The 25,651-nt window shown below is 46.4% G+C and overlaps 1 protein-coding gene across 2 annotated transcripts in view; it reads right to left on the bottom strand.

Annotated features, from left to right (window-relative positions):
- Positions 1-7,087: 7,087 nt before the first annotated feature.
- The window catches only part of RXRG (retinoid X receptor, gamma), a 41,305-nt gene continuing 22,741 nt past the window's right edge, over positions 7,088-25,651 (bottom strand). The window contains exons 3-10 of one of the 2 annotated variants that reach the window (XM_004688418.2): positions 22,973-23,117; positions 20,551-20,730; positions 14,085-14,245; positions 13,841-13,970; positions 12,703-12,835; positions 11,171-11,262; positions 9,918-10,023; positions 7,088-7,567 (exon numbers count right to left, since the gene is read on the bottom strand). In XM_004688418.2, the coding sequence (XP_004688475.1) occupies positions 7,420-7,567; positions 9,918-10,023; positions 11,171-11,262; positions 12,703-12,835; positions 13,841-13,970; positions 14,085-14,245; positions 20,551-20,730; positions 22,973-23,117 (1,095 nt within the window). In that variant the 3' untranslated portion in view covers positions 7,088-7,419. Of the gene's footprint in view, positions 7,568-9,917; positions 10,024-11,170; positions 11,263-12,702; positions 12,836-13,840; positions 14,246-20,550; positions 20,731-22,972; positions 23,118-25,651 lie in introns of both variants that reach the window. The other variant, XM_012729239.1, reaches the window with a different exon arrangement.

The following is a 25,651-nucleotide window of genomic DNA, read 5'->3' as shown; positions in this document are numbered from 1 at the left end:
AAAATCCAGTAGCTAGCTACATTCACCATGTTGTGCAACCATCCCCACTCTTCCAGAACTTTTTCATCACCCCAACCAGAAACACTGTCATCATGAAGCAAAAATCCCTTACTCTCCCCAGCCCCCCACCTAAGACCCCTTTAATCTGCTCTCTGGCTCTATGAATTTGCCTATTCTAGGTGTTTCACATGAATGAAATCCTAGACTATGTGTTCTGTTGTATCTGAGTTCTTTCATTTAGCATAAATGAGAAGGCCACTCTTTCTTATAGCGGAAATTTTTGGTGGGCATTTGGCTTGTTTGCACCTTGTAGCCATTGTGATAATGTTGCAATAAACATTAACTGACAAAGATCTGTGTCAAGCCCTGCATTTAATTCCTTTGTCTATCTGCTGCAAAATGGGATTGCCAGCTCCTCCCTTTCCAGCTGGGTTTTTATTGACCAAACCACCTTCTGGTCCTTGACTAAGACTTCCTGCCCCAGAGTCCAGGGTCCAGCGTATCAGCCAACCCCCCCACCCAGAAAACCTCTCTTCCCTTCTCCAGTTCTCAAAGTCCTTCCCGTCTATGTTAGACAGAGGGAAATGTCTCTCCAAAGAGCTACTCACTTCCTAATCCCCAGAACCTGTGGCTATTACCTCTGAGGCAAAAGATGTGATTCAGTTATGAATTTGAGAGAAGTGGTTTACTGCGGATGATCACATACATCCTGAATGCGATCACAGGTATCCCTATAAGAGACATGCCAGGAAGATTAGACACACTGTGAAGACAGAGGCAAAGATCAGAGGTCAGAGTGATGCGGCCATGTGCCAGGAATTTTAAGGAGTGGAGGCAGCTTGAGACACTGGGAGCAGCAAGGCTCCTCCCTGGAAGCCTTTGCTGGAATCCCCTCCAGCTGCCACATTGTGAAAAATTAAGTTCTGCTCTTTTAAGACTCTAGCTTGTGGTAAATTGTTACCCCAACCTCAGGAAACTATTACATCGTCTTTCAAAGTCCTCCTCAAACACCACCCTCTACATGAAGCCTGCCCTGATTACCTAGGATGGAGGCTGCTTCTCCCTTTACTTTCTTTTCTCTCTCCTTATACCTATTTTTTGAGACCTTTCTACAATTTGTTGGTTCTAAGTTTGAAGTGTAGATGTCTGGATTTTTAAAGCCTCTAGAATAGGCCCCAAGCCCCATAACCTAAGTCTTTCATCTAAATTCACACATTATGAACTTAGCAGGAGCCACGCTCTATTCCACAGCCCATTGCCCTCCATTTGGAACACATGCATTTTTCCAAATTTTTTTTGTCCAAATTTTTATTATATAAATCATTCATGTATATATTGAACATGTACACTCTCCCAGACACTATTTTAATTCTAGGAGGGTAAAATATACATACACACCTCCTAGTGTTTGGTACCCCTCACCCAATACCTGTCTTTATGAGAGGAAACAAAATAATAGGTACATATGTGTGTAATTTTTAAACATTTTTTTCATACATGCACTTGTTCTACTCACTCTCTACCAAACCACGCTCGCCCATGCCCCATTGTTTCCTCCCACCCCTCTTTTCCCTCTAGTAACCATTATTTTCTTTTACTGAGTTCATATTTTGACTATGCATTTTTATTTATATTCCACAGATAATTGAAATCATCTGAAATCTGTCTCACACTTTTGAGTTATTTCACTTAATATAGTCATCTTGAAATGCATTCATTTTGTGCCAAATGGCACTTTAATTTTCATAGCTGTGTAGTACTCCATTGATTATATCTTCCATAGTTCCTTTATCTACTTATCCATTGGAGGGCACTTGGGTTGGTTCCATGACTTGGCAAAATTGTGGACAGGACTGCTATGTACATATGTGTCTATTTAATTTTAAGAAATGATTGACTTTTTGAAGACTTCAGAAGTGATATATGAATACACACCAGTTACAAGAAGAAATAGAGGCTGGAAAAGATTGTGCTTAGTGAGATAAGCCAGAAAGAAAAGGAAAAATACCAATGGTTTCTCTCATAGCAGGAGTATAACGGAACAGGCAAGAAAATATAATAATGATGAACGCTATACACCAGAGACATTTTGTGGGGGTGGAATACACTAAAAACAAAAACAAAAACAAACAAAAAAAAAAAAAACAAGAAGAAATAGAGAAGGCAGTTCCAAGTCAAAGTGTACTTTAGCACAGCCTACAACTCCATCCCACTCCCAAAAGTAATCGTGATTAACTATCTTCATTCTTCCTATCATTTTTCTGATTAATATATATATATGTCCCATTAAAAGCCCATGTGCAGTTATTTTTGCATAAATAAAGCCATCCTTTAATAACATCATCCTGTGACTTGGTAAAAATTTCATGAAGAATAAGTGTCTAGATGTTTGTTGTTGAATTTCTTCAACTTCTCTAATGACCCTCCTATGGCTGAGCATCAAGGCCAGCCCAGTCCAAGCTCAATCCCTGGTCCACTTGCCCTCTCTGTTAAGGGGGCCTGCATGTGCTTTGGCCAAGCTCCTGGGTAAGAAGAAGAGGTACGGACAAGACACCGTTTGTCTGGCACTAGGGAGGCTGGGTCGCTCCTCTCCCAGGGCCGCTGGAGTTCCTAGTAAAGTCTCATTTTTGGCCCCCATCTCCATCAATCATCATTCAGCACTCCCTGGAGAGTGTATTCAGTCTGCATTGGTGCTTTGGGACAGTCAGGCGAGCACACTTAGCTGTGGTTTGAGGAGCGTCTTTAATTCCCTTACCAGATTTTACAGCCTATGTGATGCACTGACGTTCGCCACACCCCAGCCACGTCTGCTGCAGGATGATCCCAAGAACAGGACAGAGCAGCTCATGAAAGTCTTGGGATCTGCATCCTACTTTCCATGTGGCTTCATCTGCCCTGAAGGAACCCAGGAAAGGAAACAGTGGCTATGATGTCTGCAGTTTCTGTGAAAGATGCATTCACGGGTGAGTAAAAAAGTCACCAATCAAGCCAGCCCTGTCCCTTGGGTCAGGGTGGGGAAACATCCTATTTCCTCCTCTGCCCTCTGTGTTCCCCTCTACATCCACGGCAGCCTCACTGCCTGAAGAGTATTTTCGGTGTTTGTACAACAATGCGTGTGTTTCTGGGTGCATATATCCATGTGTATTTGTGTACGTGTGCACACAACTTGTGTGTGCCTGTGTGAGAATGTGTCCTGTAGGAGTGTGCATATATGTTCGCGTGTGTATGTGCTTGTGCGTGCACGAGTGAACATGTGTTCATGTGTATGATGTGTATTTTGCATGCATGTGTGTGTGTGTGTACCTGAGCGTGGTCTTCACATGTTTGATGTTCTTGCACCACTGCAAGATGCAAAGGTCCAGAGAAACCATAGAGTTGGAAGGGACACTCCAAAAAACATTTCTCTGTCTCCAGGAAGCCCCTGTGTCTCAGTCACAGACAATAGCTGGGCTTTCTCCAACTCTTGAAGCTCTTTGAGGAAATTAGAACATGTCTGATCCCATCCTGGACCAAATTTCAAAATACATTTTTGCAGACAAATTAACATCCTGGTTGTGTCACCTGATTTACTACCAAACCACACTGTCTCCTTCCATTGACCACATGCCCCCAAATCAGAGGCTTTGCCTCTTCGTCATTATGGAAAAAATTTCAACTTTCCTTCCAGTTCATTCCTCATATAGGACTTATTTAAATTAGGCATTTGACAGGGCAATTTTGAAAGGCAGAAAGCGACTTTTAAAATAGATATGAAATATTTGCTGAATTTTGTTCAGTTTTTCTTTACACATTTCCAGCATAATCTTCCTGTTTCCTTTTGTGCATCCCAGCTGATGCCATTGCTGTTTCCAATTACTGAGCCTCTAGAAGCAGCTCCGGACAACTGCTTAGCACCACGTTCCCACCACCCAAACCTGGGAGACAGAATTCTTTGGTTACAGAACGCCGGAGTGAAGGGTTGAAAGACACCATCCTTTATAACCTCCTGTTTTCACTCACTCATAATGATCCCAAAATTGTCCTTTTGCCCCAAATCATTCCATGCTCCGTTTCTACCCCAGGGATGAAATTGCTTGGAAAGTCTGCACAGAAGTGGCTTAGCCAGTTTGGAATCAGGCAACTTGGGAGAGACTATCCATCCCTCTTCAACTGGAAAACAAATAAAGTGTATCTCTGATTGTAGACAACCCCAAACAGCATCCTCCCCTTAAGTATCAGCCCTTCCGAGTGGGTGGTCAGTGTTTCCCATAGAGGAAGTGTCTGGGAACAGAGCGGAAATGTGGAATTTCAAGAAAGAAATCACAGACAGTGTTAAGTATGGATTTATCTTTCAGTTCTGCATTTTGGCAGACGTAAGAGAGAGACTCGGTGCTTTATTGCCTTCAGAGAGCTGGCTGCCCTCTGTCCCTGGGCTTAGCTGTCTTGTTTGCAGAGTGTAGTGTTGAGAGGTACTGTGATTTATGATAGTCTGAGCTTGGGTTCTGCCCCTCACTGGCTAGGTGACCTTGATTTTCTTATATAACATCCCTGAGTTTTTGCTCTCCTCCTAATTAAAGTGGAGTTCACTGGGGCACTGCCTTGTGGACCCACACTGAGGGTAAGAGTAGGTGATATAGCCACAGTGTTTGCTGGGCATGTGTGCCACTAGGCTGCAGGATCGATGGCCTGAATTAGCAGCAGTGGGCAACTGCTTCTGGAACTCACCTTTGTGTCTCCCCACAACCAGACCCCCTCTTTGGTAACCACTTTCATTTTAGAAGGTGCCCTCCCCCTTCACACTCTCAGACCATGAGTCAGGGTCACCTTCCTCCCATCCCACTCATGGCATACCCCAGACTCAGTCTAACCACCCTGACTGTGAGCATCCACTCAGGGGCAGAGGAGAGTGTCCGTCTCTCTTGTCTCGGATCTCTGGGCAGTAAGGGTGCCAGACAGAGCTCCTGGCAGTCACCTCTGGCCAACAGAGCAGAGAACTAGACCCCAGAGGTGGGCACAGGAGCTTCCTGAAAAGCCCAGTGGTCCTCTGCTTCCATTTAGGGCATAGAATAGAATGTCAACACGTTTCTAAAAGATCATTGACTCAGTGAGGTAGGAGGAAATTTAGTGGCCAAAAACTTTGAGTTGTAAGCTTAAAAAAAAAAAGTCCTGGGGATATAATGTATAGAATGAGGGGACTATAGTTAACAACTGACAGTTGCTCAGGAGTAAATCTTAAAAATGTTCAACATTAGAAAAAATACTTGGAAGATGTTTTGTAGTGATCACTTTGAGGGCCTGCAGTTACTTCTCTCAGGCCTCTGGGACACCGCTTGCCTGGGAAGTGAATGTGATGTCGCCAGCTGGCAGCAGAGGGCGCCCATGCCTAGCAGTCTTGGCACCAAGTGTCCTCCAGAGCGGAAGGGTCCAGCGTTCCCGCAGCTGCAGGACCTGGAAGAGCCACCCTGACGGCCTCAGCCTGGGCATGGCCCCTTCAGCGTGGTCAGAGAGGGCGTTCTGCGTCAATACTGTCACAAGAGACACATCTGTGGAGTATTCCACTGAGAAGGTGAAAACTGCTTATCCCTGGCTGGGAAAGAGTTTGGTCTCCCACCCTCCTCTCCACAGACCTACCAGAGGCTCCTTTCCCAGCTTCCTCACCTGCCTGCCCTGAAGGGGAAGGGGAGGGGGAGTGCTTTCCCTCCCACTCCCTACTCCCTAGCAAAGTTCTAAATCAATCCCACATCAGGGGCCCTGGTGGACCTCCTAGGGGGAAGGCATTACTGTTTTATTGCCTGAAGTCTTGAGTTCACTTGGCAGAAAATTCTTCCAGAGCCCCAGTCCTCTGAATTATACCAGTGGTGGCAAATTGTCATTCACAGAAGGTAGATTTGATTTTTGGAAGCGGTTGAAAACCAATTTCAGAGCCAAATCTATTAAGTAGGTGGTGAAATCAAGCTGGAGGTAAGAGCTACAGTTCAATGAGGAAAGGATCAAAGGTCAGAACAGGACTTGGGTCCCAGAGGACCCATGATACCTGTGAGGGACTCAATCTATCCCGTGAGTCATGCTGGCAGAGGCCGGGAACCCATGGTTAAATTTTAGTTTCCTCCCACTTCCAAACGTTTTACTATGAATCACAATAAATGTAAATTTCATAAAGGGAAAAACATCATAACTACACTTTTCATTTCATTACTTAATGTCTAAGGCTAAGGGATCCCTAAATTATTCCCAGGAATGAAGAATTATAGTTTCTCCAGAATTGTATGGTCACTCATGGATGTATTGGGACTGAAGAGTTATCCCTGTGGTTTGCTGAGAGTTGGTTGATGAAAAACAAAACAATCGCCACCCACCCGCAAGCCTTCTACAACATTCTTCCCAGTTGTCGGTTCCCACATCCACAACAGGCCCTGACTATTGGCTGACTGTGCAGGCCCAGGCCAGGCATGGAGGTCAGGACTGCCATGGGTGGTTGTTTAGGTTGTACACTCTACCACCTGAAGGACACCCACTAAAGCATAGGTTTGTGTTTGCTAAGCCCTATTCCTGCAGGCAGCAGGAAGATGAGTCGAAAATAAAGGGCTGGACAGGCTGTGGAGTCAGTTAAAAAGAATCCATCACCCTGTCTAGCAAATAGTAAGGCTCTAAGTCCACCAGGAGGTAGACTGGAGTGGTCTTTTCTCTTCCCCTTTTAAAACAGGCTGAATAGAATTAGCAAAGATAAGAACGGAAAATGCACCTGTCACACTCTGGTCCTTTGCAGGTCACTGGTTATGACAGGAAGTCCATCCCTCATGGGGCTATCTCTCACTAACCCCCAGAACCCAAGAATCTCATCTCTTGGTCTTACACTCAACCAGCACAAGTTCCTTTCTGCTCACTATTCATAGGAAGAAAAATAATCAAAACTGGCTATGAAAGACACCGCTTCTTCCCATCTCTCCAGGGCCTGCCAGACCCTGGATAAGGGGGACTGTGTGCAGCTTGGCTGCAGGATTTCTTGTCCAGAATGTGTGTCCCATTCTCCGGCTCTACCCCAACACCATCCCTCCCACATCTGAAACCATTTCCCCGGGCACAATAACACACCTCGTGCTCCAAGCAGTGCCAATATCATATATATTACTTTATTGTTTGTCCATTTACTTTCCATGGCAAGTGAAAAAATAATTTAAACCAAATATGTACAGAGGCTTGGCTAGTTTTCCCAAGAACTTCCAGAATGAGCCCCCAACCCTTGCAAACAGAGGTTACCTTCCACATTTATACAAAACTCCACCTATAAAAGTTGCATGTGTAGAAAGTTTCTTTATTAGAAGCATCACATTTTGGGAAGAGGAAGGGGGTCGGGGTGGGAAGTGGAGGGTTGTGTGCAAGGTGGGGTCCACACACACCTGCCCAGGGTGGTCCCAGCTGGGATGCAGCGGCTGCTGGGGCTCAGGTGATCTGCAGTGGGGTCTCCAACATCTCCATGAGGAAGGTGTCGATGGGCGTGTCCCCAATAAGCTTGAAGAAGAAGAGGTGCTCCAGGCATTTCAGGCCAATGGAGCGCAGGGCAGGGAGACGCAGCAGCAGTTTGGCAAACCTGCAGAGAACAGAGGGCGTTAGGAACCGGGACAAGGGACAAGCCATCCAGCACCGGGCAGGAGGCTTCTCTACTCTTCTGTGACAGAAGAGAGCACTAAAGGGCAGCTGAAACAAACCCTGCTCCTCTAGAGCTTCGGGAATAGCCCAGAGGACTAGTGAATCTGTCAGAGGGAGGAGGTGGGCCGCGTGGCCCTGGAGCATCCTTTGACTCCGGTGCACGTGTCTCAGCACGTCCTCAGCCCTCGTTCATGGTGGAGAAGAGCCTGGTGCCCCTGGAGATTCCTGTCTGCAACCCCAGCAAGCTGGTGTCCCCATTCTCTGCACCCCAATCTGCACTGTGAAAACTGGTCAAAAGACTCGGAGGAGAGCGGGACACCCCCTGCATGTGCTAATTGCTGGGAGCTTCCCTGGGAGATGGGCAGGTTGGAGGCCGGGCTATAAGCCCGGTGTGAGAGGTTGGGGGCAGGCAGAAGTTCCGGGTTGGAGGCAGCCCCTCCCCCCAGCGTTCTCATCCCACACATTACAGGTACTCCACCCTGTGTGACACACACAAGCACCCTGTCTGTGAGGCCACGCAGGTAAAAGGGCCAGTGAGTGGGCTTGCTTCAAGTCTGCACGTCTTTTTTAGACCCCTCCACCTGTCCATTTTCCAGCCTGCTCTGTGGCCCTTCATTGCTCAAAATCCTTTTGACATCTTCTTCTTACAGTTATGCATGGAAACGCCACAGACACCTCCCAGTAAAAGGCACGAGGATGCCAAGCATGGCAGCCAGAGTCTCCGGGTTGGGTCGGGCTGCCACTGAGCAGCACGTTAGTTATTTCACTAGAAGGTTCAAACTGGAACTCCCGGGAGATGTGTGCTTCTACATTTATGCTAATGAAGTTTGAAGGAAATGAGGCTTCCAAGGAAAATAAAGAGGCGCCATCTAGGAAGGTAGGGATGACTTCCTCGCATAGAAAGATGGAAGTCAACACCAACAGGAACCTCCCAACCATAGGGATTGTTGCGCTTCTGGGGGTGGTGGGGGGAGGCAGGGAGCTAGCTGGAAAGCCCTGGCAGAGGGCTCCCAGAAGCCCCACCAGGAGGGGGGAAGGGGTGAAGCGAGGAAACAGCTCTTCTGTAGAAGGCAGAGGAGACTGGGGGAACTATGAATATACAGCTTTTGATACCAACATACCAGTTTTACAATATGCAAAATGCTGCCTGTCCTTACAAGTGCTATCCACTCTGGCCCTGGCTGTCCTTAGAGTGATGTCCATCCTGGCCCCTGGAGCTGAGGTAGCAGTGTAGACAGTGTAGACCGACACACCCCTCAGAGTCTGCGACAGCCCTGCAGTCCTGGCTCCTGTGCTTGGCAGCAAGGGAGAGTCACAACTTTGACGGAGTGTGAGTGTGTGTGTGTGTGTGTGTGTGTGTAGGGGGAGCCAATGTGATGGCAGGAGGGGGGCGCTTGTGCACGCAGGCCCTGCCCCACAGAGTTTTCATCTCTGCCTTCTGGCTAGACAGCCCCTGTGATTTGCACTTCTGAAAAGTGTCCATTGGGAGGCAGCACTCAACCACTGAGAAAACTCCCCTAACCTGGTATTTCCAGGATTCCCGTCTAGCAGTTTCAGCAAACCAGAGGTGGCAGCCCGCAGTACTTACCCACTTGGCTGAGCCAAGTGACATCCTTTATGTACCTGCTCAGCCTCAGATGCTCACTTCTGTCCAGGCTAGGCTGGATGCATGTAGGGAACGCGCAGGGGCCAGCCCCAGCACCTGTCCTGGGACCCCAGACTCTGCCCTCATCCAGGCAACAGCACTGACATGTCTTTTTGATGACTGGAGAACACCTCTACCAGAGATCAGTGTCCTCTCTTCAAATGAGGAACCTAAGCCCAGATTCGGGAACCAGTGGCCACCATTCCTGGCTACCAAAGCCAGTGTCATCTTCTGTAGGGTTCTGCTGGGAGCCCTGCTGAGAAGCTCTAGTTCTGTGAAAGGAGCTGGACCTGGGTTCTCATCCCAGGTGCACTCCATACAAGCCCCGTGATACTGCACAAGTAACTTTTCTGAGCCTCAGAAACTTGTTAGAAGCTGCAGCTGATGATGCCACAGACATGCAATCATTTGCTCGTTCATCCAACATGTAAAATAATATATCTGTCAGGCACTGCTTTAGGTCTGATGGTGAAGAGTGAGCAAGACAGCTCTCTTCAAGGAGCCTACATCATAGTGACTTTCAGCTTACTCTGAAGATGAAATAACATTTGAAAATATCCAGACCATGCCTCCTGCACATGGCCATTCATTAACCATTAATAAGAATATTTATTGTTATTAGTACAATTCTCCAGCACTCCCTCACCTGCCTGGTTGTTCTGGATACTTCTGCTTGGTGTAGGCCTCCAGGGTGGCGTAAACCTTCTCACGCAGAGTCTCCACCTCAGAGGGGTTGGACAGACCCTTGGCATCTGCAAGAGATGACTGACTGAACTCCTTGATGCACGCATGAGGTGGAAACCTTCCACTGAGTCTGTGTCCATTCATTCTGGCCACCTCCCCCAGTGCCACCACAGACAGGCTGGGTAGGGAACAGTGGTGGCATAAACAATGACAGCTCTTTGTGTCCTCAGCTCTTCTTTCTGTGCCTGAACTCCCAATAAACTCTTGGGAGTCAAAGGCACTCACTGCTGAAAATTTCATTATATCCAAGCAATTCTCAAAATTGTGCCTCATACCTCCATTGAGTGCCAAGTGCCTGCTAAGCAAGGACTGACAGGTGAGACGGGCACAAGCTGAGAACCAACCTATGTCCTGCATCAATGCTTCTGGAGACGAAGCAGGAGCTCGGATTACTCTGCACCCTGGAATACTCATCTCCCTTGATGCACCTTTGGCAAAACCCATCACTGTCTCCTGGAAATACTCTTCCCACTTGGCCTCCAGGACACCACTCCTCCGGTTCTCTCCTCACACTCCTTTGCTGTCTTTTTCCTTTTCTCCTCCATCTCCAAAGTAGGTGGGCCCTCGGCCCTCTTCCCTGCCCCACCTTTACGCTCCCTGGATAGGCTGGTGTGTGTCACTCTTCCCTATCTGAGCGAGGCAGGCAGGCTTGTGTGCACACCTCCACCCTGGCTTCTGCTCTCAACACCAGACTCAGAAAACAATTGCTTCCTGGACAGCGACCCTTGGACACTGACCAATCAGTCTGTAATGGCCTAAGACTGAGTCCTGATTCCTATCTGCCCTGCCTAAGATCTCATATCTGTGTCAATGAAAACTCCATTTCCAAGTTTCAGGATAACAAAACAAAAAACTCTTGAACATTATACTTTACACCCCTTTCTTTCACATCTATACACCAATCCCATTGAATTTGCTCCAAAGTAATACCCATAATCTCATCACTTTCTACCCCCTCCTTCACTGCTACCTCTGTCGGCTCCCAACATGCACATGCCACACCATTCAAGGCTCTGCGAGATGGCTCCAGGAGCAGAGGCCATAAAGAGTGGGCCGCTGGCCGCCCCGGGGCACCGCCTTCTGCCTCTCAGCCGAGCTGGGGAACCAAAGAATGTCAGAGGCCCCAAGGCCGACCGCAGAGGAGGGACAGGTCACCTGGGTTGAACAGCACAATGGCGCGCAGGCACCCAAGCTCCGACTTATCCATCTGCATGTCTTTCATTTTGGAGACAAGCTCAGTCAGAACTCTGTGGGAAACAATGGCCGGTGGTGAGCAAACCAGGAGGGCCAGGTCAAGCGCTGATAAAATGAATGCGACTGAGATGATCATGTACCCCCCCTGCTTTCCCAGACCATTAGCCTGGTATGGGGGTGCTCAGAGGAAAGAAAGTTGCAGTTCCTGATCTCAACTGGCTCATGGTTTCATTGAAGAAACAGACCTGGAAACAACATGCAGCAACGCAGTCAATAAGTAACTGAGGAAAGGCCAAGGGACACCCAGCAGGAAGCTGAGAACATGGGTGGGGGATGGAGAGGCAGCCTCAGGGTTGGGAAACTAGTAGAAATGCCACCAGCACAGCAGGGTGAGGGCATCCCCAGCCCGGAAGAACAGCGGAGGGTGATGCTTGTGGCAAGGCAGGCATTGTCTGGCCCCGTGACAGGTGCTGAGCCCACCAACGATCATGTTGGTCTGTGTGAAACACGCCATGGCAAAGGGCAGGGGCATCATGGGTGACATGCACATGGCCAACATCCTTTACGATGGAGTAGAAAGGGGCCATGGAGCCTGCTAGTGGACAGAGGGGCTATTTTCAATCTTGACCTCTTTCCACTTCTCCATCCTCCATCTCAAGTCATTACTCCCCACTCATTATATTCATCTCCTCACCCCACAGGGCTCTTCCTTTAGCTTCCTCTAAAGCACAAAATCCCAGACTGGGCTGCTGGCTGCCTGATGGGTGGGTCTGCTTTGACCACACACACCAGAGTGCCTGCTGCTACAGAGTCCAGCAAATACCTCAGCTGCTTTCCTGCCTCCTACATGGCTGTAGGCTCATCCTGGAGCCTCTTCCCATTCCTGCCCCCAGGAAGAGCAGTTCACCCTCCCCAAGCCCAACTTACTAGGTCATGTTTATGACAAGGCTCTTCTTTGGAATCTGACAACTTCCCCAGCTGCCCAGCCCCACACTGGCCTTTGGCTCCACGTTGGGTAGCAAATCTTTCTTTCTTTCTTTCTTTTTTTAAGATTTATTTATGCATACAGAACTGGGGTACAGGCCAGAGATGTAGGGGATGGTGAGAGGATTCACCAGAGACAGAGTGGGGAGAAAAACAGGCAGACTGATAAAGTACAAGGGTGAGGGGAGAAGTGGGGAGACAGGAGAGGTCTGCTGTGCCATGTGGGTCACCTCTGGGGTCAGGGATCGAACTCACACTAAAGCAGCTGCTGTTAGCTTGCATGCTGTGTTCTAACCTGTTGTACCACCAGGGAGGGCCCAGTAAATCTCTTTTAACCCTGCTTTCGTTCCCCAGGTCACAACCTCATGTGCTTACTGGTCTTTGCTTCCAGCCACAAGCAGCTGTCTAAGCTGTCCCTCCCACACCCCAGAACACACACCCCAGTTCCCATAGGCACATGCATCCATCAGCATCACATATATTACACACACACGCGCCAGAGCAGCCACCTGTCAAAGATGGAGCCAACTCCGGCGCTGTGGGCGCTGCTCCGGTGCACATGTAAGCCCGTGGCCAGGAGGATGCCATCCTGCACAGAGACGGAGCGGTGGGAGAAGGAAGCGATCAGCAACTCATTCCAGCCTGCAGAGAGACGGAGGGGGCCTGACGACACTTACCACATTCTTGCTCCATTGAGAATCGTTCAGTGATTCTATTACTATTCCCTGGGAGGTTAAAGCTGGCTAAGACCACACAGTTAATTAATGAGAAAACAAAAGATAAGACTGAGGTCTCCTGATTAATGGCTTTGCCCACACCCCCAGTCTCCCAGCGCCGCCCACATGGCCACTTGAGGAAAAGGACTCTCCTCCCTCTACCCCCCAACCCTCATCAATCAACAAATAGGATCAAACTGTTAACAGGTGCTAATCACTATGGTAGCTGCCACAGCAGATAACGTGATGAGGCCACATGGTGTCTGCCCAGGACTTGTCAGCCCACTTTTATTTCTTCAGCATTTTCTAGTAGTCCTGACACGGAATGTAGTTTCTGGTTGACGCTCAGTGACTGCTCATTATCTAACAGGTGTGGGATGAGTGGAGTGGCCCCCAGTGCTCAGCCAATCTTCCTATTGGTCCGGTGACAAAGGAGAGATGGCTTATGTCAATGGCACAGTGTCCCAGCACTGAACACAACACAAAGACTCATAAATTAGGAAGGCACCTTGGAATCAATCTAGCTCAAGCTTGAATGAAGTCTCTTCCCCTGTGAAATGGGAAGGTCTCTATTTTCCAATTGCATGAAAATAATGAGACACTACTTCAGATTAACCTCAATCACAATGACTTAATTCTCTTGGAAAATTAAATCAAATAATAGAGCCATGGTGAAACTGGCATGGAATAAAAGAGTTTTATTCCTCCATTAACTAACAGCGTTTCATTTGGGAGTAAAAGTGGGGGGGGGGCAGGCCACCTAAATGGAAGAACTTACAAATAAAAAAGAACAGCCCTAGATAGATTTGTGTTGTCATCTGCTTAGGTGGATAACAGCCCAAATGGTCACTTGTTTGGGGACCCCATTCCAATTTCAAGATGGCAGCCCAAACGACTATACCAAGAAGACAAGTGCCCTGGAAACCTTTACCTGCCCGAAGCAGAATGACCTGGTCCTCCAAGGTGAGATCTGAGAAGTGGGGGATACGCTTGGCCCACTCCACGAGAGTGAAAAGCTGTTTGTCCGCAGCATGGCATATGTTGGTGACAGGGTCATTTGTCTGAGAAAGGAACAAAAGCACATTGAGGCATGATTCTGGAGTTGCAATACACCCTGCTCCATCTCCAGTCCCGTCCAGGAGATGGGAGGTGGGTGGAGGTTCCAGAGCACATACCGAGTTCTCCATGTTCATGTCACCATAGGATTCTGTCTTTGGTTCAACAGCAAGTTCAGCTTCTAGAATCCTCTCCACAGGCATATCCTCATGGCTGCTACTGGCACATTCTGCCTCACTCTCAGCCCGCTCCCGGCTCCTCTGCCTTTCTTCTTGCACAGCTGGCATGCAAAAAGTACATGAACAGGTTAGCATCATGCCCAGGCAAACTGTGGGTAAGTTAGTTAAGTGAGTTACCTTGCTAAGCCTCAGTTTCTTCATCTGTAAAATGTACTTATCATGGTACTGAATCAGGGCTGTTGTAATGTTGACAGATCAAACAAAGGCAACAGACTATTTGCTTATACCCCTTGCCAATGTAGTTTACAATTCATCAGGATAAGCACCCTAAGACATCTACATTTTAAAACTTTAAAACCTCCAATCTTATCCCATTTTTTTAAAAGATTTACTTATTGAGATGGAAAAAATGCATAAAATGATGTAAAAATAAATTATATTATTTTAAAAAGATTTATTTATTTGTACATACAAGAACTAGGGTACAGGCCAGAGGATTTATTGGAGACAGAGTGGGGAGCAGAACAGGCAGATCTACTGCTGAGGGGAGCAGGGAGCTGGTCAGGAGAAGTCTGCTGTGCCATGTGAATCACCTCCAGGGCTGGGGATTGAACTCCTGCTGCAGTGGCTGTGATAGCTTCATAGCGCTGTGCTGTAACCCCTTGCACCACCAGGGAGCGCTCAACCTGCCCCATTTTAATGAGCCGCTCACCCTGCTATCCTGCTCTATATCCTTCCTCCACCTGCCACATCTAATCATCTATGGGCATGCAATAGTTAAGGAACAAGCTCGTTGCTTCAAAAACTCCCTTTGTCAAAGACTATGCATCATCCCTGGCATTCACATCCCATTAGGCCTGCCACTGGTACACGAGCCTGAACACAGCATCGCCTGATCCAGCTTTCAGAGATGATCTTCAGGGAGCCAAGTGGGCATTTAGTAAGTGAAGGGGTGGGGGAGTGGCCTCTGATGACATTTCAGTTTCAGAGGCTGATTTTAGAAGGTGGGGGATATATTGGCCAAAATGCTGGAATTATCTCAGCCTCCCAAATAAAAGCAAAATTTTGCATCAAAATCCCTTCCAACTCTCAGAATCCTCTGGGTCTGTGCATTGGGATGTCCAGCAGACCCCTCCCCCAGTCCTGTGTCCTCATCAAGAGAACAGTCTTTACTGGGCGAGCGTCCATCACGCTGAAAGCAGAGTTTCCATCTTATTCTCGGTAACAACAAGCAGAATTCAATATTAGAACACACTTTTAAATTTCAAAATTCAAGAAAATTACACTCTACCAGGCTACTCCCCCTTCAGATTCTTTCTTCCTCTCCACAGCCCACTCCCAAAACATGTCCTATGTTGCAGGGGGGATAAAGAGCCACAAGGCTGTGGAAGGAGCTAGAGCCTGGGTATGAATATGCAAGAAATAGCACTGAGCCGTCAACACAAGTCAGAGAAGGGAGTGACTGTAGAAATATGACTTACACCCCAAAGTCTCTGGAAGAGGTACACTAAGATGCCAAGAACCAAGATTAAAATGACATTCAGTGGTCAGGAGAGAGTGAAGGTAGTAATAAAGGGAAGAGAGTAAGGGAGAGAGGTGAGAAAAGAAGAAACAGAAGAGTCAGCGAACAGAGAGGGGGAAACAGGACAGACTTGAGCAAAAAGCATGTACCTCGAATCAAACAGGCCTTTCAAAGTGGGCCCTGGCACTTCCGACCTAGTGGCATTGGAGATGGGACTTCGGCTACTCAGCCTGTTTCCCTGTATGGAGAGTGAGGAGTGTAATGCTTGTATGGGATTGCTTTGTGAATACTAAGTGGAATAATTACTGAAAGTTCACAAACCCGCTCTTTCTCCTTCCCTCCCAGTCTCTCTCTGGCCCTTCCCCACCCTCCCCTTTCTCCCTCTATATTTCTCTTCCTCCTTCACCCTCACTTATGTCCACACTGTCAATCTTCATTCACTGACAACACACAGAGACATCATGTGTGCTTGTATTATCAGTTGGATTTACTGGTTAACATTGATTGCTTTTTGTAGTAATTTTTCTTAAGGTAGGTTAATGGGCTACTATTTGTCTTGATTTTAAAAGATGGGGGGAAGCAAATTAAGTTAAGTTGCTTTTGTGGTCCTCAATTGATTTCTTCTACAAAGTTGTAACACTCATGAAAAGTAACCTTCAGGCTTCACAGAACCGACCTTGGCTACAGGGATTCAAGTCTGAGCCCTGTGGTAGCATTTATGGAGTGAGCCTTTGCTCTCCACTCCTCTTTGCTCCATAAATCTTACAACCATAAATGAGCCGTCATCTCTCTGTGCTGGATGGTGTCTTCTGTGTGGCACATTCTGAGCTGCCACTACCACATACTTCAGGGAACAGCGGTGACCCCAGATAGTACCAAACCTCCACTTTTCAAGGAATTGGGTTATCTGTTGATCCAACCTATATTTATTGTGCATGGACTATACCAGCTAAAATGCATGGTGCTCCTCTAGTTACCAAGGAAACACCCAAATCCACACTACATAAATATGCCTTATTCAATGCCCACAATAACCCTGTGATGAACTATGAGGCAAAGAGAGGTTAGGTAACCTGCCTGAGGTCACAGAGCTAGGGAGCAGTGGAACCATCATGTAGACCCCAGCTGATGACCCATCCCCACCTTGCCCAGTACTAACCATCCGCTGTACCATGGCATGAGCCCCCAGAGGTGACAGGTGTTGCCCACAACTTGCTTCTAAAATAATCCACGCTCTACAAGGGACTGAGGTGATGATGCATGGGTGAATTGGTGGTGGAAATTTTATGGGGACTACATCTGATGGAAAACATAGGCAAATAATTATTTTTAAAAATCCACGATCTAACTATGACTGAAACAGAAAGCAGGGAATTCGAGTTCCCCAAATCCTTGAAGATTTTGTGATGGCCTGAAAGTCAGAAAGTCCCAGTCCCACACCAGTTCAGACACTGGCTTGCTGCATGAGCCTAGAAGATACCTAGCTTCTCAGATACCCCATTTCTTCTTTCAGAAAATGACCATGTTACATCAGTGACTAGCCAGTGTCCACTCCAATCCCAGCATTATGTATGCTGTGAAGGCAAGGGGGTCTGGCCCCTCCTTCCTGGCAGGTGAATTCTAAGCCTGACCCATCTTCATCTTTCCATCTGCTCAGCTCTCTAGCAATGCAAATTTCATAGTCCATTCTCTTTTCCAGGATTTTATTCTTTTTGTCCTCAGGAAGATGTTCAAACTGATCCGCAAGCTCTCTAAAGCAAGGCTCGAAATGATAGTGGGGAGGGAAGGCTGTCCAGGAGCCACGTGACACTGGCATTTCTTGGCGTGAGATGAGGAATGGGTTATCTCCCTGCTTTCTCTTCGTCAGGGTAAACAGTACTGATTCCTTCAGCAATTTCTTCTTTTCCCTCCTAATGTTTATCACTCTGCTTTTCATCTCTTCCATTTCTCCACATTCTGTTTAGCAATGCAGAACTCAGAACTGGACTCATTTTTCTATTGCAGAATCAGAACACTGTTAATTGAACAGGAGGACAGCCCACGCTCTTCCAGCCCACACGCCCCTGTTCTCACTCTTCTGTTTTTAGACGAAAGCAAGGACTTCTGGCCACTTGACCTGCGACCGCACAGACCCTGTTGGAGTTGGGGAATTTCAGCCTGAGTTTTCAGACTGGCAAGAGCAGAAATGACCACCTCTTTGGCTCAAGCCTCATGAGCTTATGGACAATTCCTTTTCCTTTTTCTTTCTGAAAATTATTTTTTTTTAAGTTCCTTTGAAACTTATTTTATACTCTGTGAGGGGGGAAATAATGACCCCTGCTGCAGTCATGCTCTTGCTGCTGAAAGACACTCTTTGAGGTGACTGATTTTCTGTTTTGACTGTCACGGTGGCAGAAACAACAGAAAGTATCAATTATATCCTGCAGAAGAGAAGACAACTTCCACAAACTGACTTTTCACATCACAGGTTCTAATCAGTATGCTCATCCACCCCTCTGCAGCAAATATGACCTGAGCATAAAACAGGTACTCATTTAGTATTGGATGAATGAATGAATGAATGAATGATTTTTTAGGCTCTCCACCATTGCCTAAAGCTTTTGATTTCAATATTCAGTTTAAATCATCTATTGATTCAAAAAATAAATATACCATCTGCCCATTCATTTAAAAAATATTTATTATGCCTACTCAGTGCTAGTTACTGTTGCTATTGCAGTGGAGGTGGTGATATAGAATACAACCCTGCCTTCTTGATGAAAGACAGGAGACAAAATAAATATGTGAGATAGCGTAAGCACTGTGGGGAAGAGGTTAGGAATTGTTAGGGGTGGCAGATACAATTTTAGAGTGTGGTCCAGTGGGACTTTACAAGAAGGTGATGATCAAGTTTAAGTCTGAAGGAAGAGCTGACACTTGCTATGCGGATACTTCAAGAGAGAATACTCCGAGCAGACAGAAGATTAAGGGCAAAAATCCTGAGGTGGGAAAGCTACTAGCAGCCCAGAACAAAAACCAAGAAGCTTGGAGCACAGATACAGTGGGACTGTGAGACCAGGTACAACCTTGAAGATGTAATCAGGGTCTTGCCCATTTTCCGGACTAGGAGGGAAGGCCTGAAGGATTGTAGCAGAAGGGTATGAACTGACCCTCTTGTTCACAAAGTCTCACTTTGGTTGTTCTGTTAAGAGAAATGATATGACAAACATGGAAGCAAGAAGACTTCTGGAAACCTATTTGGAATGTTACAAAAAAGTTAATATTGGTTTGAATAACAGGGGTAGCCATAGAAGTAGTGAGATATGGAAAGATTCTGGACACATCTTGATGGCAAGCCCAGAGCCTCTCACCCTTGGAGTATGGTATATGAAAGAGAGGAGTCTGAAAGGTGGGGTTTGGTCTGAGCAAACTAAAACATGGCCAACTTCTAAAATGAAGAGGACCATATGATGAACTTGCAGGGCAGGGGAGACTGTGGGGGTCCCAGGCTTGGAGCTGTCCACTAGAGGCTCCTGTTCCATCTCAGGCTGCCCTGCATCCCAGAGCTCCTGCGTCCCCTGCAGGAAAGGCGGCTCAAGCTGAGTTGTGATCCAAAAGGAAGAGCCTGCTTCTGGCCCTGGTCTGTTTCTTCTACTATAGAATGGTGAAGGTCAGCCACTGTGAGGGTCACCTCCACCTCAGATTTGCTAAGGTCCAAGAACATCATTGCTATCTTCTTGTAAGTGTTCTCTCTTAGCAGGGGCTCGAAGACCTTTTCCTGCATTGTCCTTTCCCTCTTCCCAGAAAAGAAGTTCAAGAATGAAGTCACTGAGGACTTACTAAATGACTGTTCCTATTTCCTACAAAGAAGCAGGATTTCCTTACTCTGAAAGAGTCACTAATAAGAGCATGTACCTGCTTGAGTTCAATTGTTAATTAACTGCCTGATCCAATTTATTTGTGTTATTTAGCAGAAAGACTTTTCAGCCTTACAAATGAGCAGAAAGCACTTTCAGATTTTCTGTTTACTCAGTCACAGTCCACATGAAAGCTAATCCACATTGTTAACTGAAAGATGTAAGGGTTTAAAAACGCACAGAGCTGGGCTGAACGAGAGCGTTAAGGATGATTACTGGGGATGCCATTAACCCCCCAAAACCAAGGGATACACCAATCAGACCGAGGTCATAAAGCTCCAGAAAGAGGACAATGCAACAGGTTTCTCCTTAGTGAGATCTAGATTAAGAGAAGGGAGAAGAGGCTTACTCTGGTGGCCCAGGGGTTAAAGACAGCACTGTCAAGCTATTACTAGCCACTCCAAGCACTGAGTTTTATCCCTACCCAGGGAGGTGACCACATGGCACAGCAGACCTCTCCTGACTCACCTGCTGCTTCCCTCAGCAGTGTGCTTCAGGAGCTCAGCCTGTTCTGCTCCCCACTGTCTCTAGTGAATCCTCTCACTCCCTGCACCTCTGGCTTATGCCCCAGGTCTTGTATGCATAAATAAATCTTTTAAAAAGAGAGAGGGGGGAGAAGCCAGCTGCATGCAGGGAAGCTCACATTCCATTTGTAGGCCAGCTCAGGAGGACCCTGAAACCTCAGCTCCGACACTTGCTGCCTGGCCATTGAAAGAGCAAGGGAGCAGCTCCCGTCTGGGGCATCATCTGAGTTGGAGGACAAGGTGGGCGAAGGCGAAGAAGCAAGATGCTCCTGTCCCCTTTGCACTGAGACATTCGGCTGCCACCCTTGAGAAACCAAGGTACCCAGTCATTCCAGCTCTACTTCTCCCTCCCCCTCCTACATACCAGCCTCGAAGGGCTCTTTCCTACCCTCAGCACTTGCCTCCCACCGCATGTATATGCCACCTGCTCTCCTTGAGCAGAGGGAGGGAGTGGGCAGCCTCACCTTCTCGCTTCATGCCCATGACAAGGCACTTCTGGTAGCGACAGTACTGGCAGCGGTTGCGCTGGCGCTTGTCAATGAGACAGTCCTTGTTGTCCCGACATGTGTAGACAAGGTCCTTCCGGATGGTTCTCTTGAAGAACCCTTTGCAGCCTTCACAACTGTACACACCATAGTGCTTCCCTGGTCACAAAAGAAAGGACATTCCATAGGTGGTTCTTTGTGCTTTTTTGGCCTTTCACTCAAATACCCCCAGGGAAGGCTGCCACACCTCCTGGCCACTGGGACAGGAAGTGAGGAATCAACCGTAGAGAAGGAAGCCTCAATCACAGGAACCAAACTGCAGAAAGAATTATTACACCTTTCTTTCGGTCTTCCCTCGGGAAGATCATCACTAGAATAGCCAACTCCAGGAGCATCATTAGAAAATTCCTAACCTAAGATTTTGTTTTCATTTATTTCATCAATTAATTAAAGTGTTCTGCCTCCTGCAGGGCATTAGCATGCATAATAAATAAAAATATTTATGCTGATTATGTATTACCTGGCTGGAAAAGAACCCCAGCGTCACTAATATTTCCCCATAGTTGAGGCTGAAGGACTTAGGAACCCTACTTAACACATCAACTCTGAACAGAGTCCAAGCTCTAAATTTTTGAAATACTGTTATCTTCAGAAAAATAAATTGGTTTATGATCTTTATAGCACAATAGGACATGTATTCTTGAGATATGACTTAAAGACCTGACGAAGCTGGTTTGGCTTGATCCAAAATAACCTCTTGACTCATTTCATGGCCCTGGTAATCTGCTGCACACGTCCTGTTTTCAGTGACCCCCGCCAGGGATGGCTGGTCCTTGTCAAGAGAGCCACCGCACCCACCTCTGCACAGTCATTGAGAATCCCAAGGCCTTTCTAAGTACAAATCTCCTCAATGCCACATCATACATTTAAGTGCAACTGACTAGAGTCGTGCATCTTAAAAAATAGAGAGAGAAAAATCATTCAAGCCATGTTTATGTCTGGTTCTTGAATGTAACATGTGATGGAATTGCGCCACCAGCCTGATAAAATTTTCTAATTTGGTGTATTTCAGCTGGTATTAAAGTGAATTTGAAGTCCCTGAGAGTATGCGCTCTGCATCATGGGAGCTTACACTGTGGAGGAAGCAGCTCTGACATTAAGTGGTGGCTAAACATAGCCTGCCTGATGAAAAGCCAGCCTGTGCCTACTCACTACAATACAAGTTTGCTAATACAAATTTATTGAACTCACAGCAATAATGAGTACACAATTTTACCTTGGGCCAAAGAATCCAATGCTTTAAGCTTTAAATTATTTTCAATGAGAAACATGAAACCAGCCTGTCATTCCCCTATTCCCATGGTGGATGTCTTCAACATACCGTCATGGGTCAATTACGTTTTGGTTAACAATGGAGCGCAGATACCATGGGGTTCCCATTCTCCACACCATGCAGTGTAGGTGTGTGATTGCACTATGATGTTCAGACGAGGATGAAATCACTAATGACAATTTCTCAGAACATATCCCTACCATAAAGTGGCATATGGCTGTATGAGTGAGCCACCCAGACTTCCCACTATACCACAACACAGAAAACTGCCAAGGTATGGCTGGCTTTCAGTTGCTGTGATCAAGTCTGCATGATTCTAAGACCCTTCTTTGAGAGCAAGCAAATATCAGCCATGTAGCTAAGTTCCAGGCACCTGGAACTTTCAGAGGAGTGACATTTCATACTGGTGTTGGTGACAGTAAAAAGGTGAGGAAATTCAGTTAGCCCTCATGGGTAAGTCACCATTTTCCCATTAAATCAGTGATTCAAATGTCATTAAAAGTGGTGGGGTGGAGACTTGGGGTGGAGGAAGAGAAAAAAATAATAATCTGGGTAAAAATGGAAAAGGTTCAAAGAAGCTTTAAAAACATACTTATGTACCCATGGAAGTATGTTTAAAAACTAGAATGTTCTAGATAGAGTTACGTTAAACTATTAAAGAGCTATCTTTGTTGGGGACATTATAAATAAATTTAGGCTTGCTTTTGTACTTTTCTAGTACTTCTGGAACACCATTCTGTAAGGAATTAAAAATAATTTTGTAAATGTTAAAGCAACTCTGGTTTGAGATGCTTGCTAATCATATAACTTTTCTATTCCAGCAATACAATCATTCCAGACAGGGGCTTCAATATGTAGCCTATAAATCTAATCCTCAAAAATGAAATCATACTTTAAATTCACCAGGACAGCAGGCTGTGAGCCCAGTGATAGAAAATGACAGCCTAGTCCCCAGTTAGAACATTCTAAAGGCCCTTTTTTTTCTTTCACAGGGGAACAAAGTAGCCACGTGAACAGGAGAGCAAGAACTTTCCTGGAACCTTATAGGGACACTACTTCTGCTCATACCTGAGGACCTGTCCCCACAGATGGCACAGATGTGCTTAACCAGAGATCCAGGGCTAGTGGTTGGGTAGTTCATGTTTCCAATCCCAGGGAGCCCCGGTAAAGGCTTGATGTCCTCTGAAATACTGACGCTGTTGACCACATTTAGCTGCAAGAGAAAAATATACAATAAAACACAAAACCAGGGTAAACCCAATCCCAGAGGCCGAAAGCATCAAGGACATCCTTGAGAAAAAGGAAGTTGTATTTTGAGAAGTAGTTTCAAATGCAGAGTATCTAAACTGTCTACATGGGATATGAAACTTAAGAGAGGAAAAAAGTGGCACAGAGGAACTGTGTCTTCTAAATCATTTCTAGAAGACAAAACCAAAACTGGAAGTCACAACACATGTCCACCAGAGTGCAGTGCTTTTATTCATTTGACTCAAGAGTTTTATTTGAGCTGGAAATCTTCACTGAATGGCACACTGAGGACATGTCAGCCGCGTGTTTTTAAATTTTCTATTAACTACTGACTGCAGTCCTCCAAGAAGGGCCACAGGCCTCAGGCCAGAGACTTAGACTCCAAGAAAGCCAAGAGAAAAAAAAAATACAAGTCCATTCATTTAGTCAATCAGAAAACATTCACCAAGTGCTCTGTGCCAGGCCCTGGGGTGCAGAGGTAAGTTAAGGTGAGTTCTCTGAAGGAGATCACAGTCAAATAGAAGAGAAGGTTCATGTCATGGTCATCTCCATAGCCCCACTGAAGATGTTAAACCAACTGCAGTGGTACTAAAAGCTGGTGAAAAAGCCCCAGATTGGTTTCTGAACTTGTCTCTTAAGGACTAGATGATCATCCTGTAAAAGTTTAAAATCACACAGCCAGGGACTCTGTGCTTCATCTTGCCCATGCCAGACATGGAGTGGGCACATGGCCAGATGGAACTCACCACCCTACACCCCACAGTGCTCCTGGGGAGATGACAGAAAAAACACACAACCTGGCCCTCCCTGGTGGCGCAGCAGGTTAAAGCACAGCACTGGGAATCTAAAGCCACTTCCACATGAGTTCAATCCCCGCCTGCCCTGGAGGTGACCCACATGGCGTGGCAGACCTCTCCTGGCCCGCCCGCTGCTCCCCTCAGCAGTGTACTTCGTCGATCTGCCTGTTCTGTTCCCCACTCTGTCTCTGGTGAAGCCTCTCACCACCCCTGAGCCTCTGGCCTGTACCCCAGTTCTATATGCACAAATAAATAAATCTTTAAAAAAAAAACACACACACACACAACCTGTTCTGTATTCACCAAAGGGAAGTTAAGTAAATATGAGACAGCCAACCAATCAACAGTATCTCTGAGTGCCCATGGTCAACTTCCCAACGACTGAGAAGGAAGAAATAAAATCTGGAAGATCCATCTCTCATTCTCAAAAGAGCACAATCTCCTAGAGGAGTCAGAATGCACCAAAATTAAGGACACATATAATTCAACTCAACAAAGGGGGTTACAAGTAGACATGTGTGTAAATGTCCAGTTAGAGGCATCTGATGAGTATCTGGATGTTTCAGGGAGGTATCTGTGTGATGTACCTGAGTTCTGAATCACATTGCCTCACCAAAAAGACTGTAATACTCAAAGTGAAGCGAGAAAGGGTAGGATTTCTACTCTATCTGAGGCCTCTGAGACAGAAAGAATGATCAATAAAACATAAAACACAACAAGCCTCTTTGGTTCCTTCTACTTACTAGCTTTTCAATTCACTGAGCAAATATTTATTGAGCACTGGAGGTGGGCAGGGACTCTGGGCTAAATGCTGTGAAGGATGCAAAAAGAGGAAAGACACAATCTTCCTTGCTTTGAAATCAGAGCACTGGGAATTTTTAAAAATTGATATGAGGTGTGAAAACCCTTATGTGGTGGAGAGTCTATCTCTCTCCCCATGCTTTTTTATATAAGACTAAAACAAGTCATCCAGAACTCGTGTCTCAGATTGTGTTTTGGTGTGTTTGGTGTTCTCAACCCTGGGTGTTTAGCTGGGAGCATTGAGAAAACTGAAGCTTAGATTCCCACATCCAAATGAGGACCACTGACCTTATTGCTTTTACCTTATGAGGTAACACTAATGTGCATCCAGGGCTGAGAATCACTGATATGGTTGAAAGATCAGCCCTGGAGTCACATGACCTGGGATTGACCCCCCCCCCCAGTATGCTCTTAAAGGCTGCATGACTTCAAAGATGTTTCTTATCTTTTCTGACACTCCAGTTCCTTGTCTGTAAAATGCAATAGCTCACTAGTACGGTCGCTGGCAGAATTAGATGAGATCATGATGTGACTCTCCAGTACAAAGCAGGTGCTCCATAAATGGCACCTCTGTTCATTCCAGTAAAATATGGTTAATTCAGACAAGAATGGACAGTGTTTATTGTGAGCGACTACTCGACAGTGGGCTGGGCATCCTGCTATACATGAGACTAGATCCACCAAGGGGATGAAATAATTCCATGGGAGGTGTCAGGAAATTACTCAAGGTAGACGATGGATTTAGATGTCTGTTAGCTTTTTATAGTTAGATGAGGGGGTTTCTGTCAGTATGAATTGGAAGCAACAACTTTTCTGAGTGCTTATAGGAAATAGCTCTACTCTACGAAATGGAAGTATTTGAGGCCAGATGACCCCAAAGACTCCTCTGGCTGACCATGAC

This window comes from Condylura cristata, unplaced genomic scaffold (genome assembly GCF_000260355.1).
Source record: "Condylura cristata isolate star-nosed mole 26May11 unplaced genomic scaffold, ConCri1.0 scaffold00024, whole genome shotgun sequence".
In the NCBI taxonomy this organism is placed as follows: domain Eukaryota; kingdom Metazoa; phylum Chordata; class Mammalia; order Eulipotyphla; family Talpidae; genus Condylura; species Condylura cristata.
Note: the sequence above shows the minus strand (reverse complement) of the source record. Positions and strands in the feature narration are given on the sequence as shown.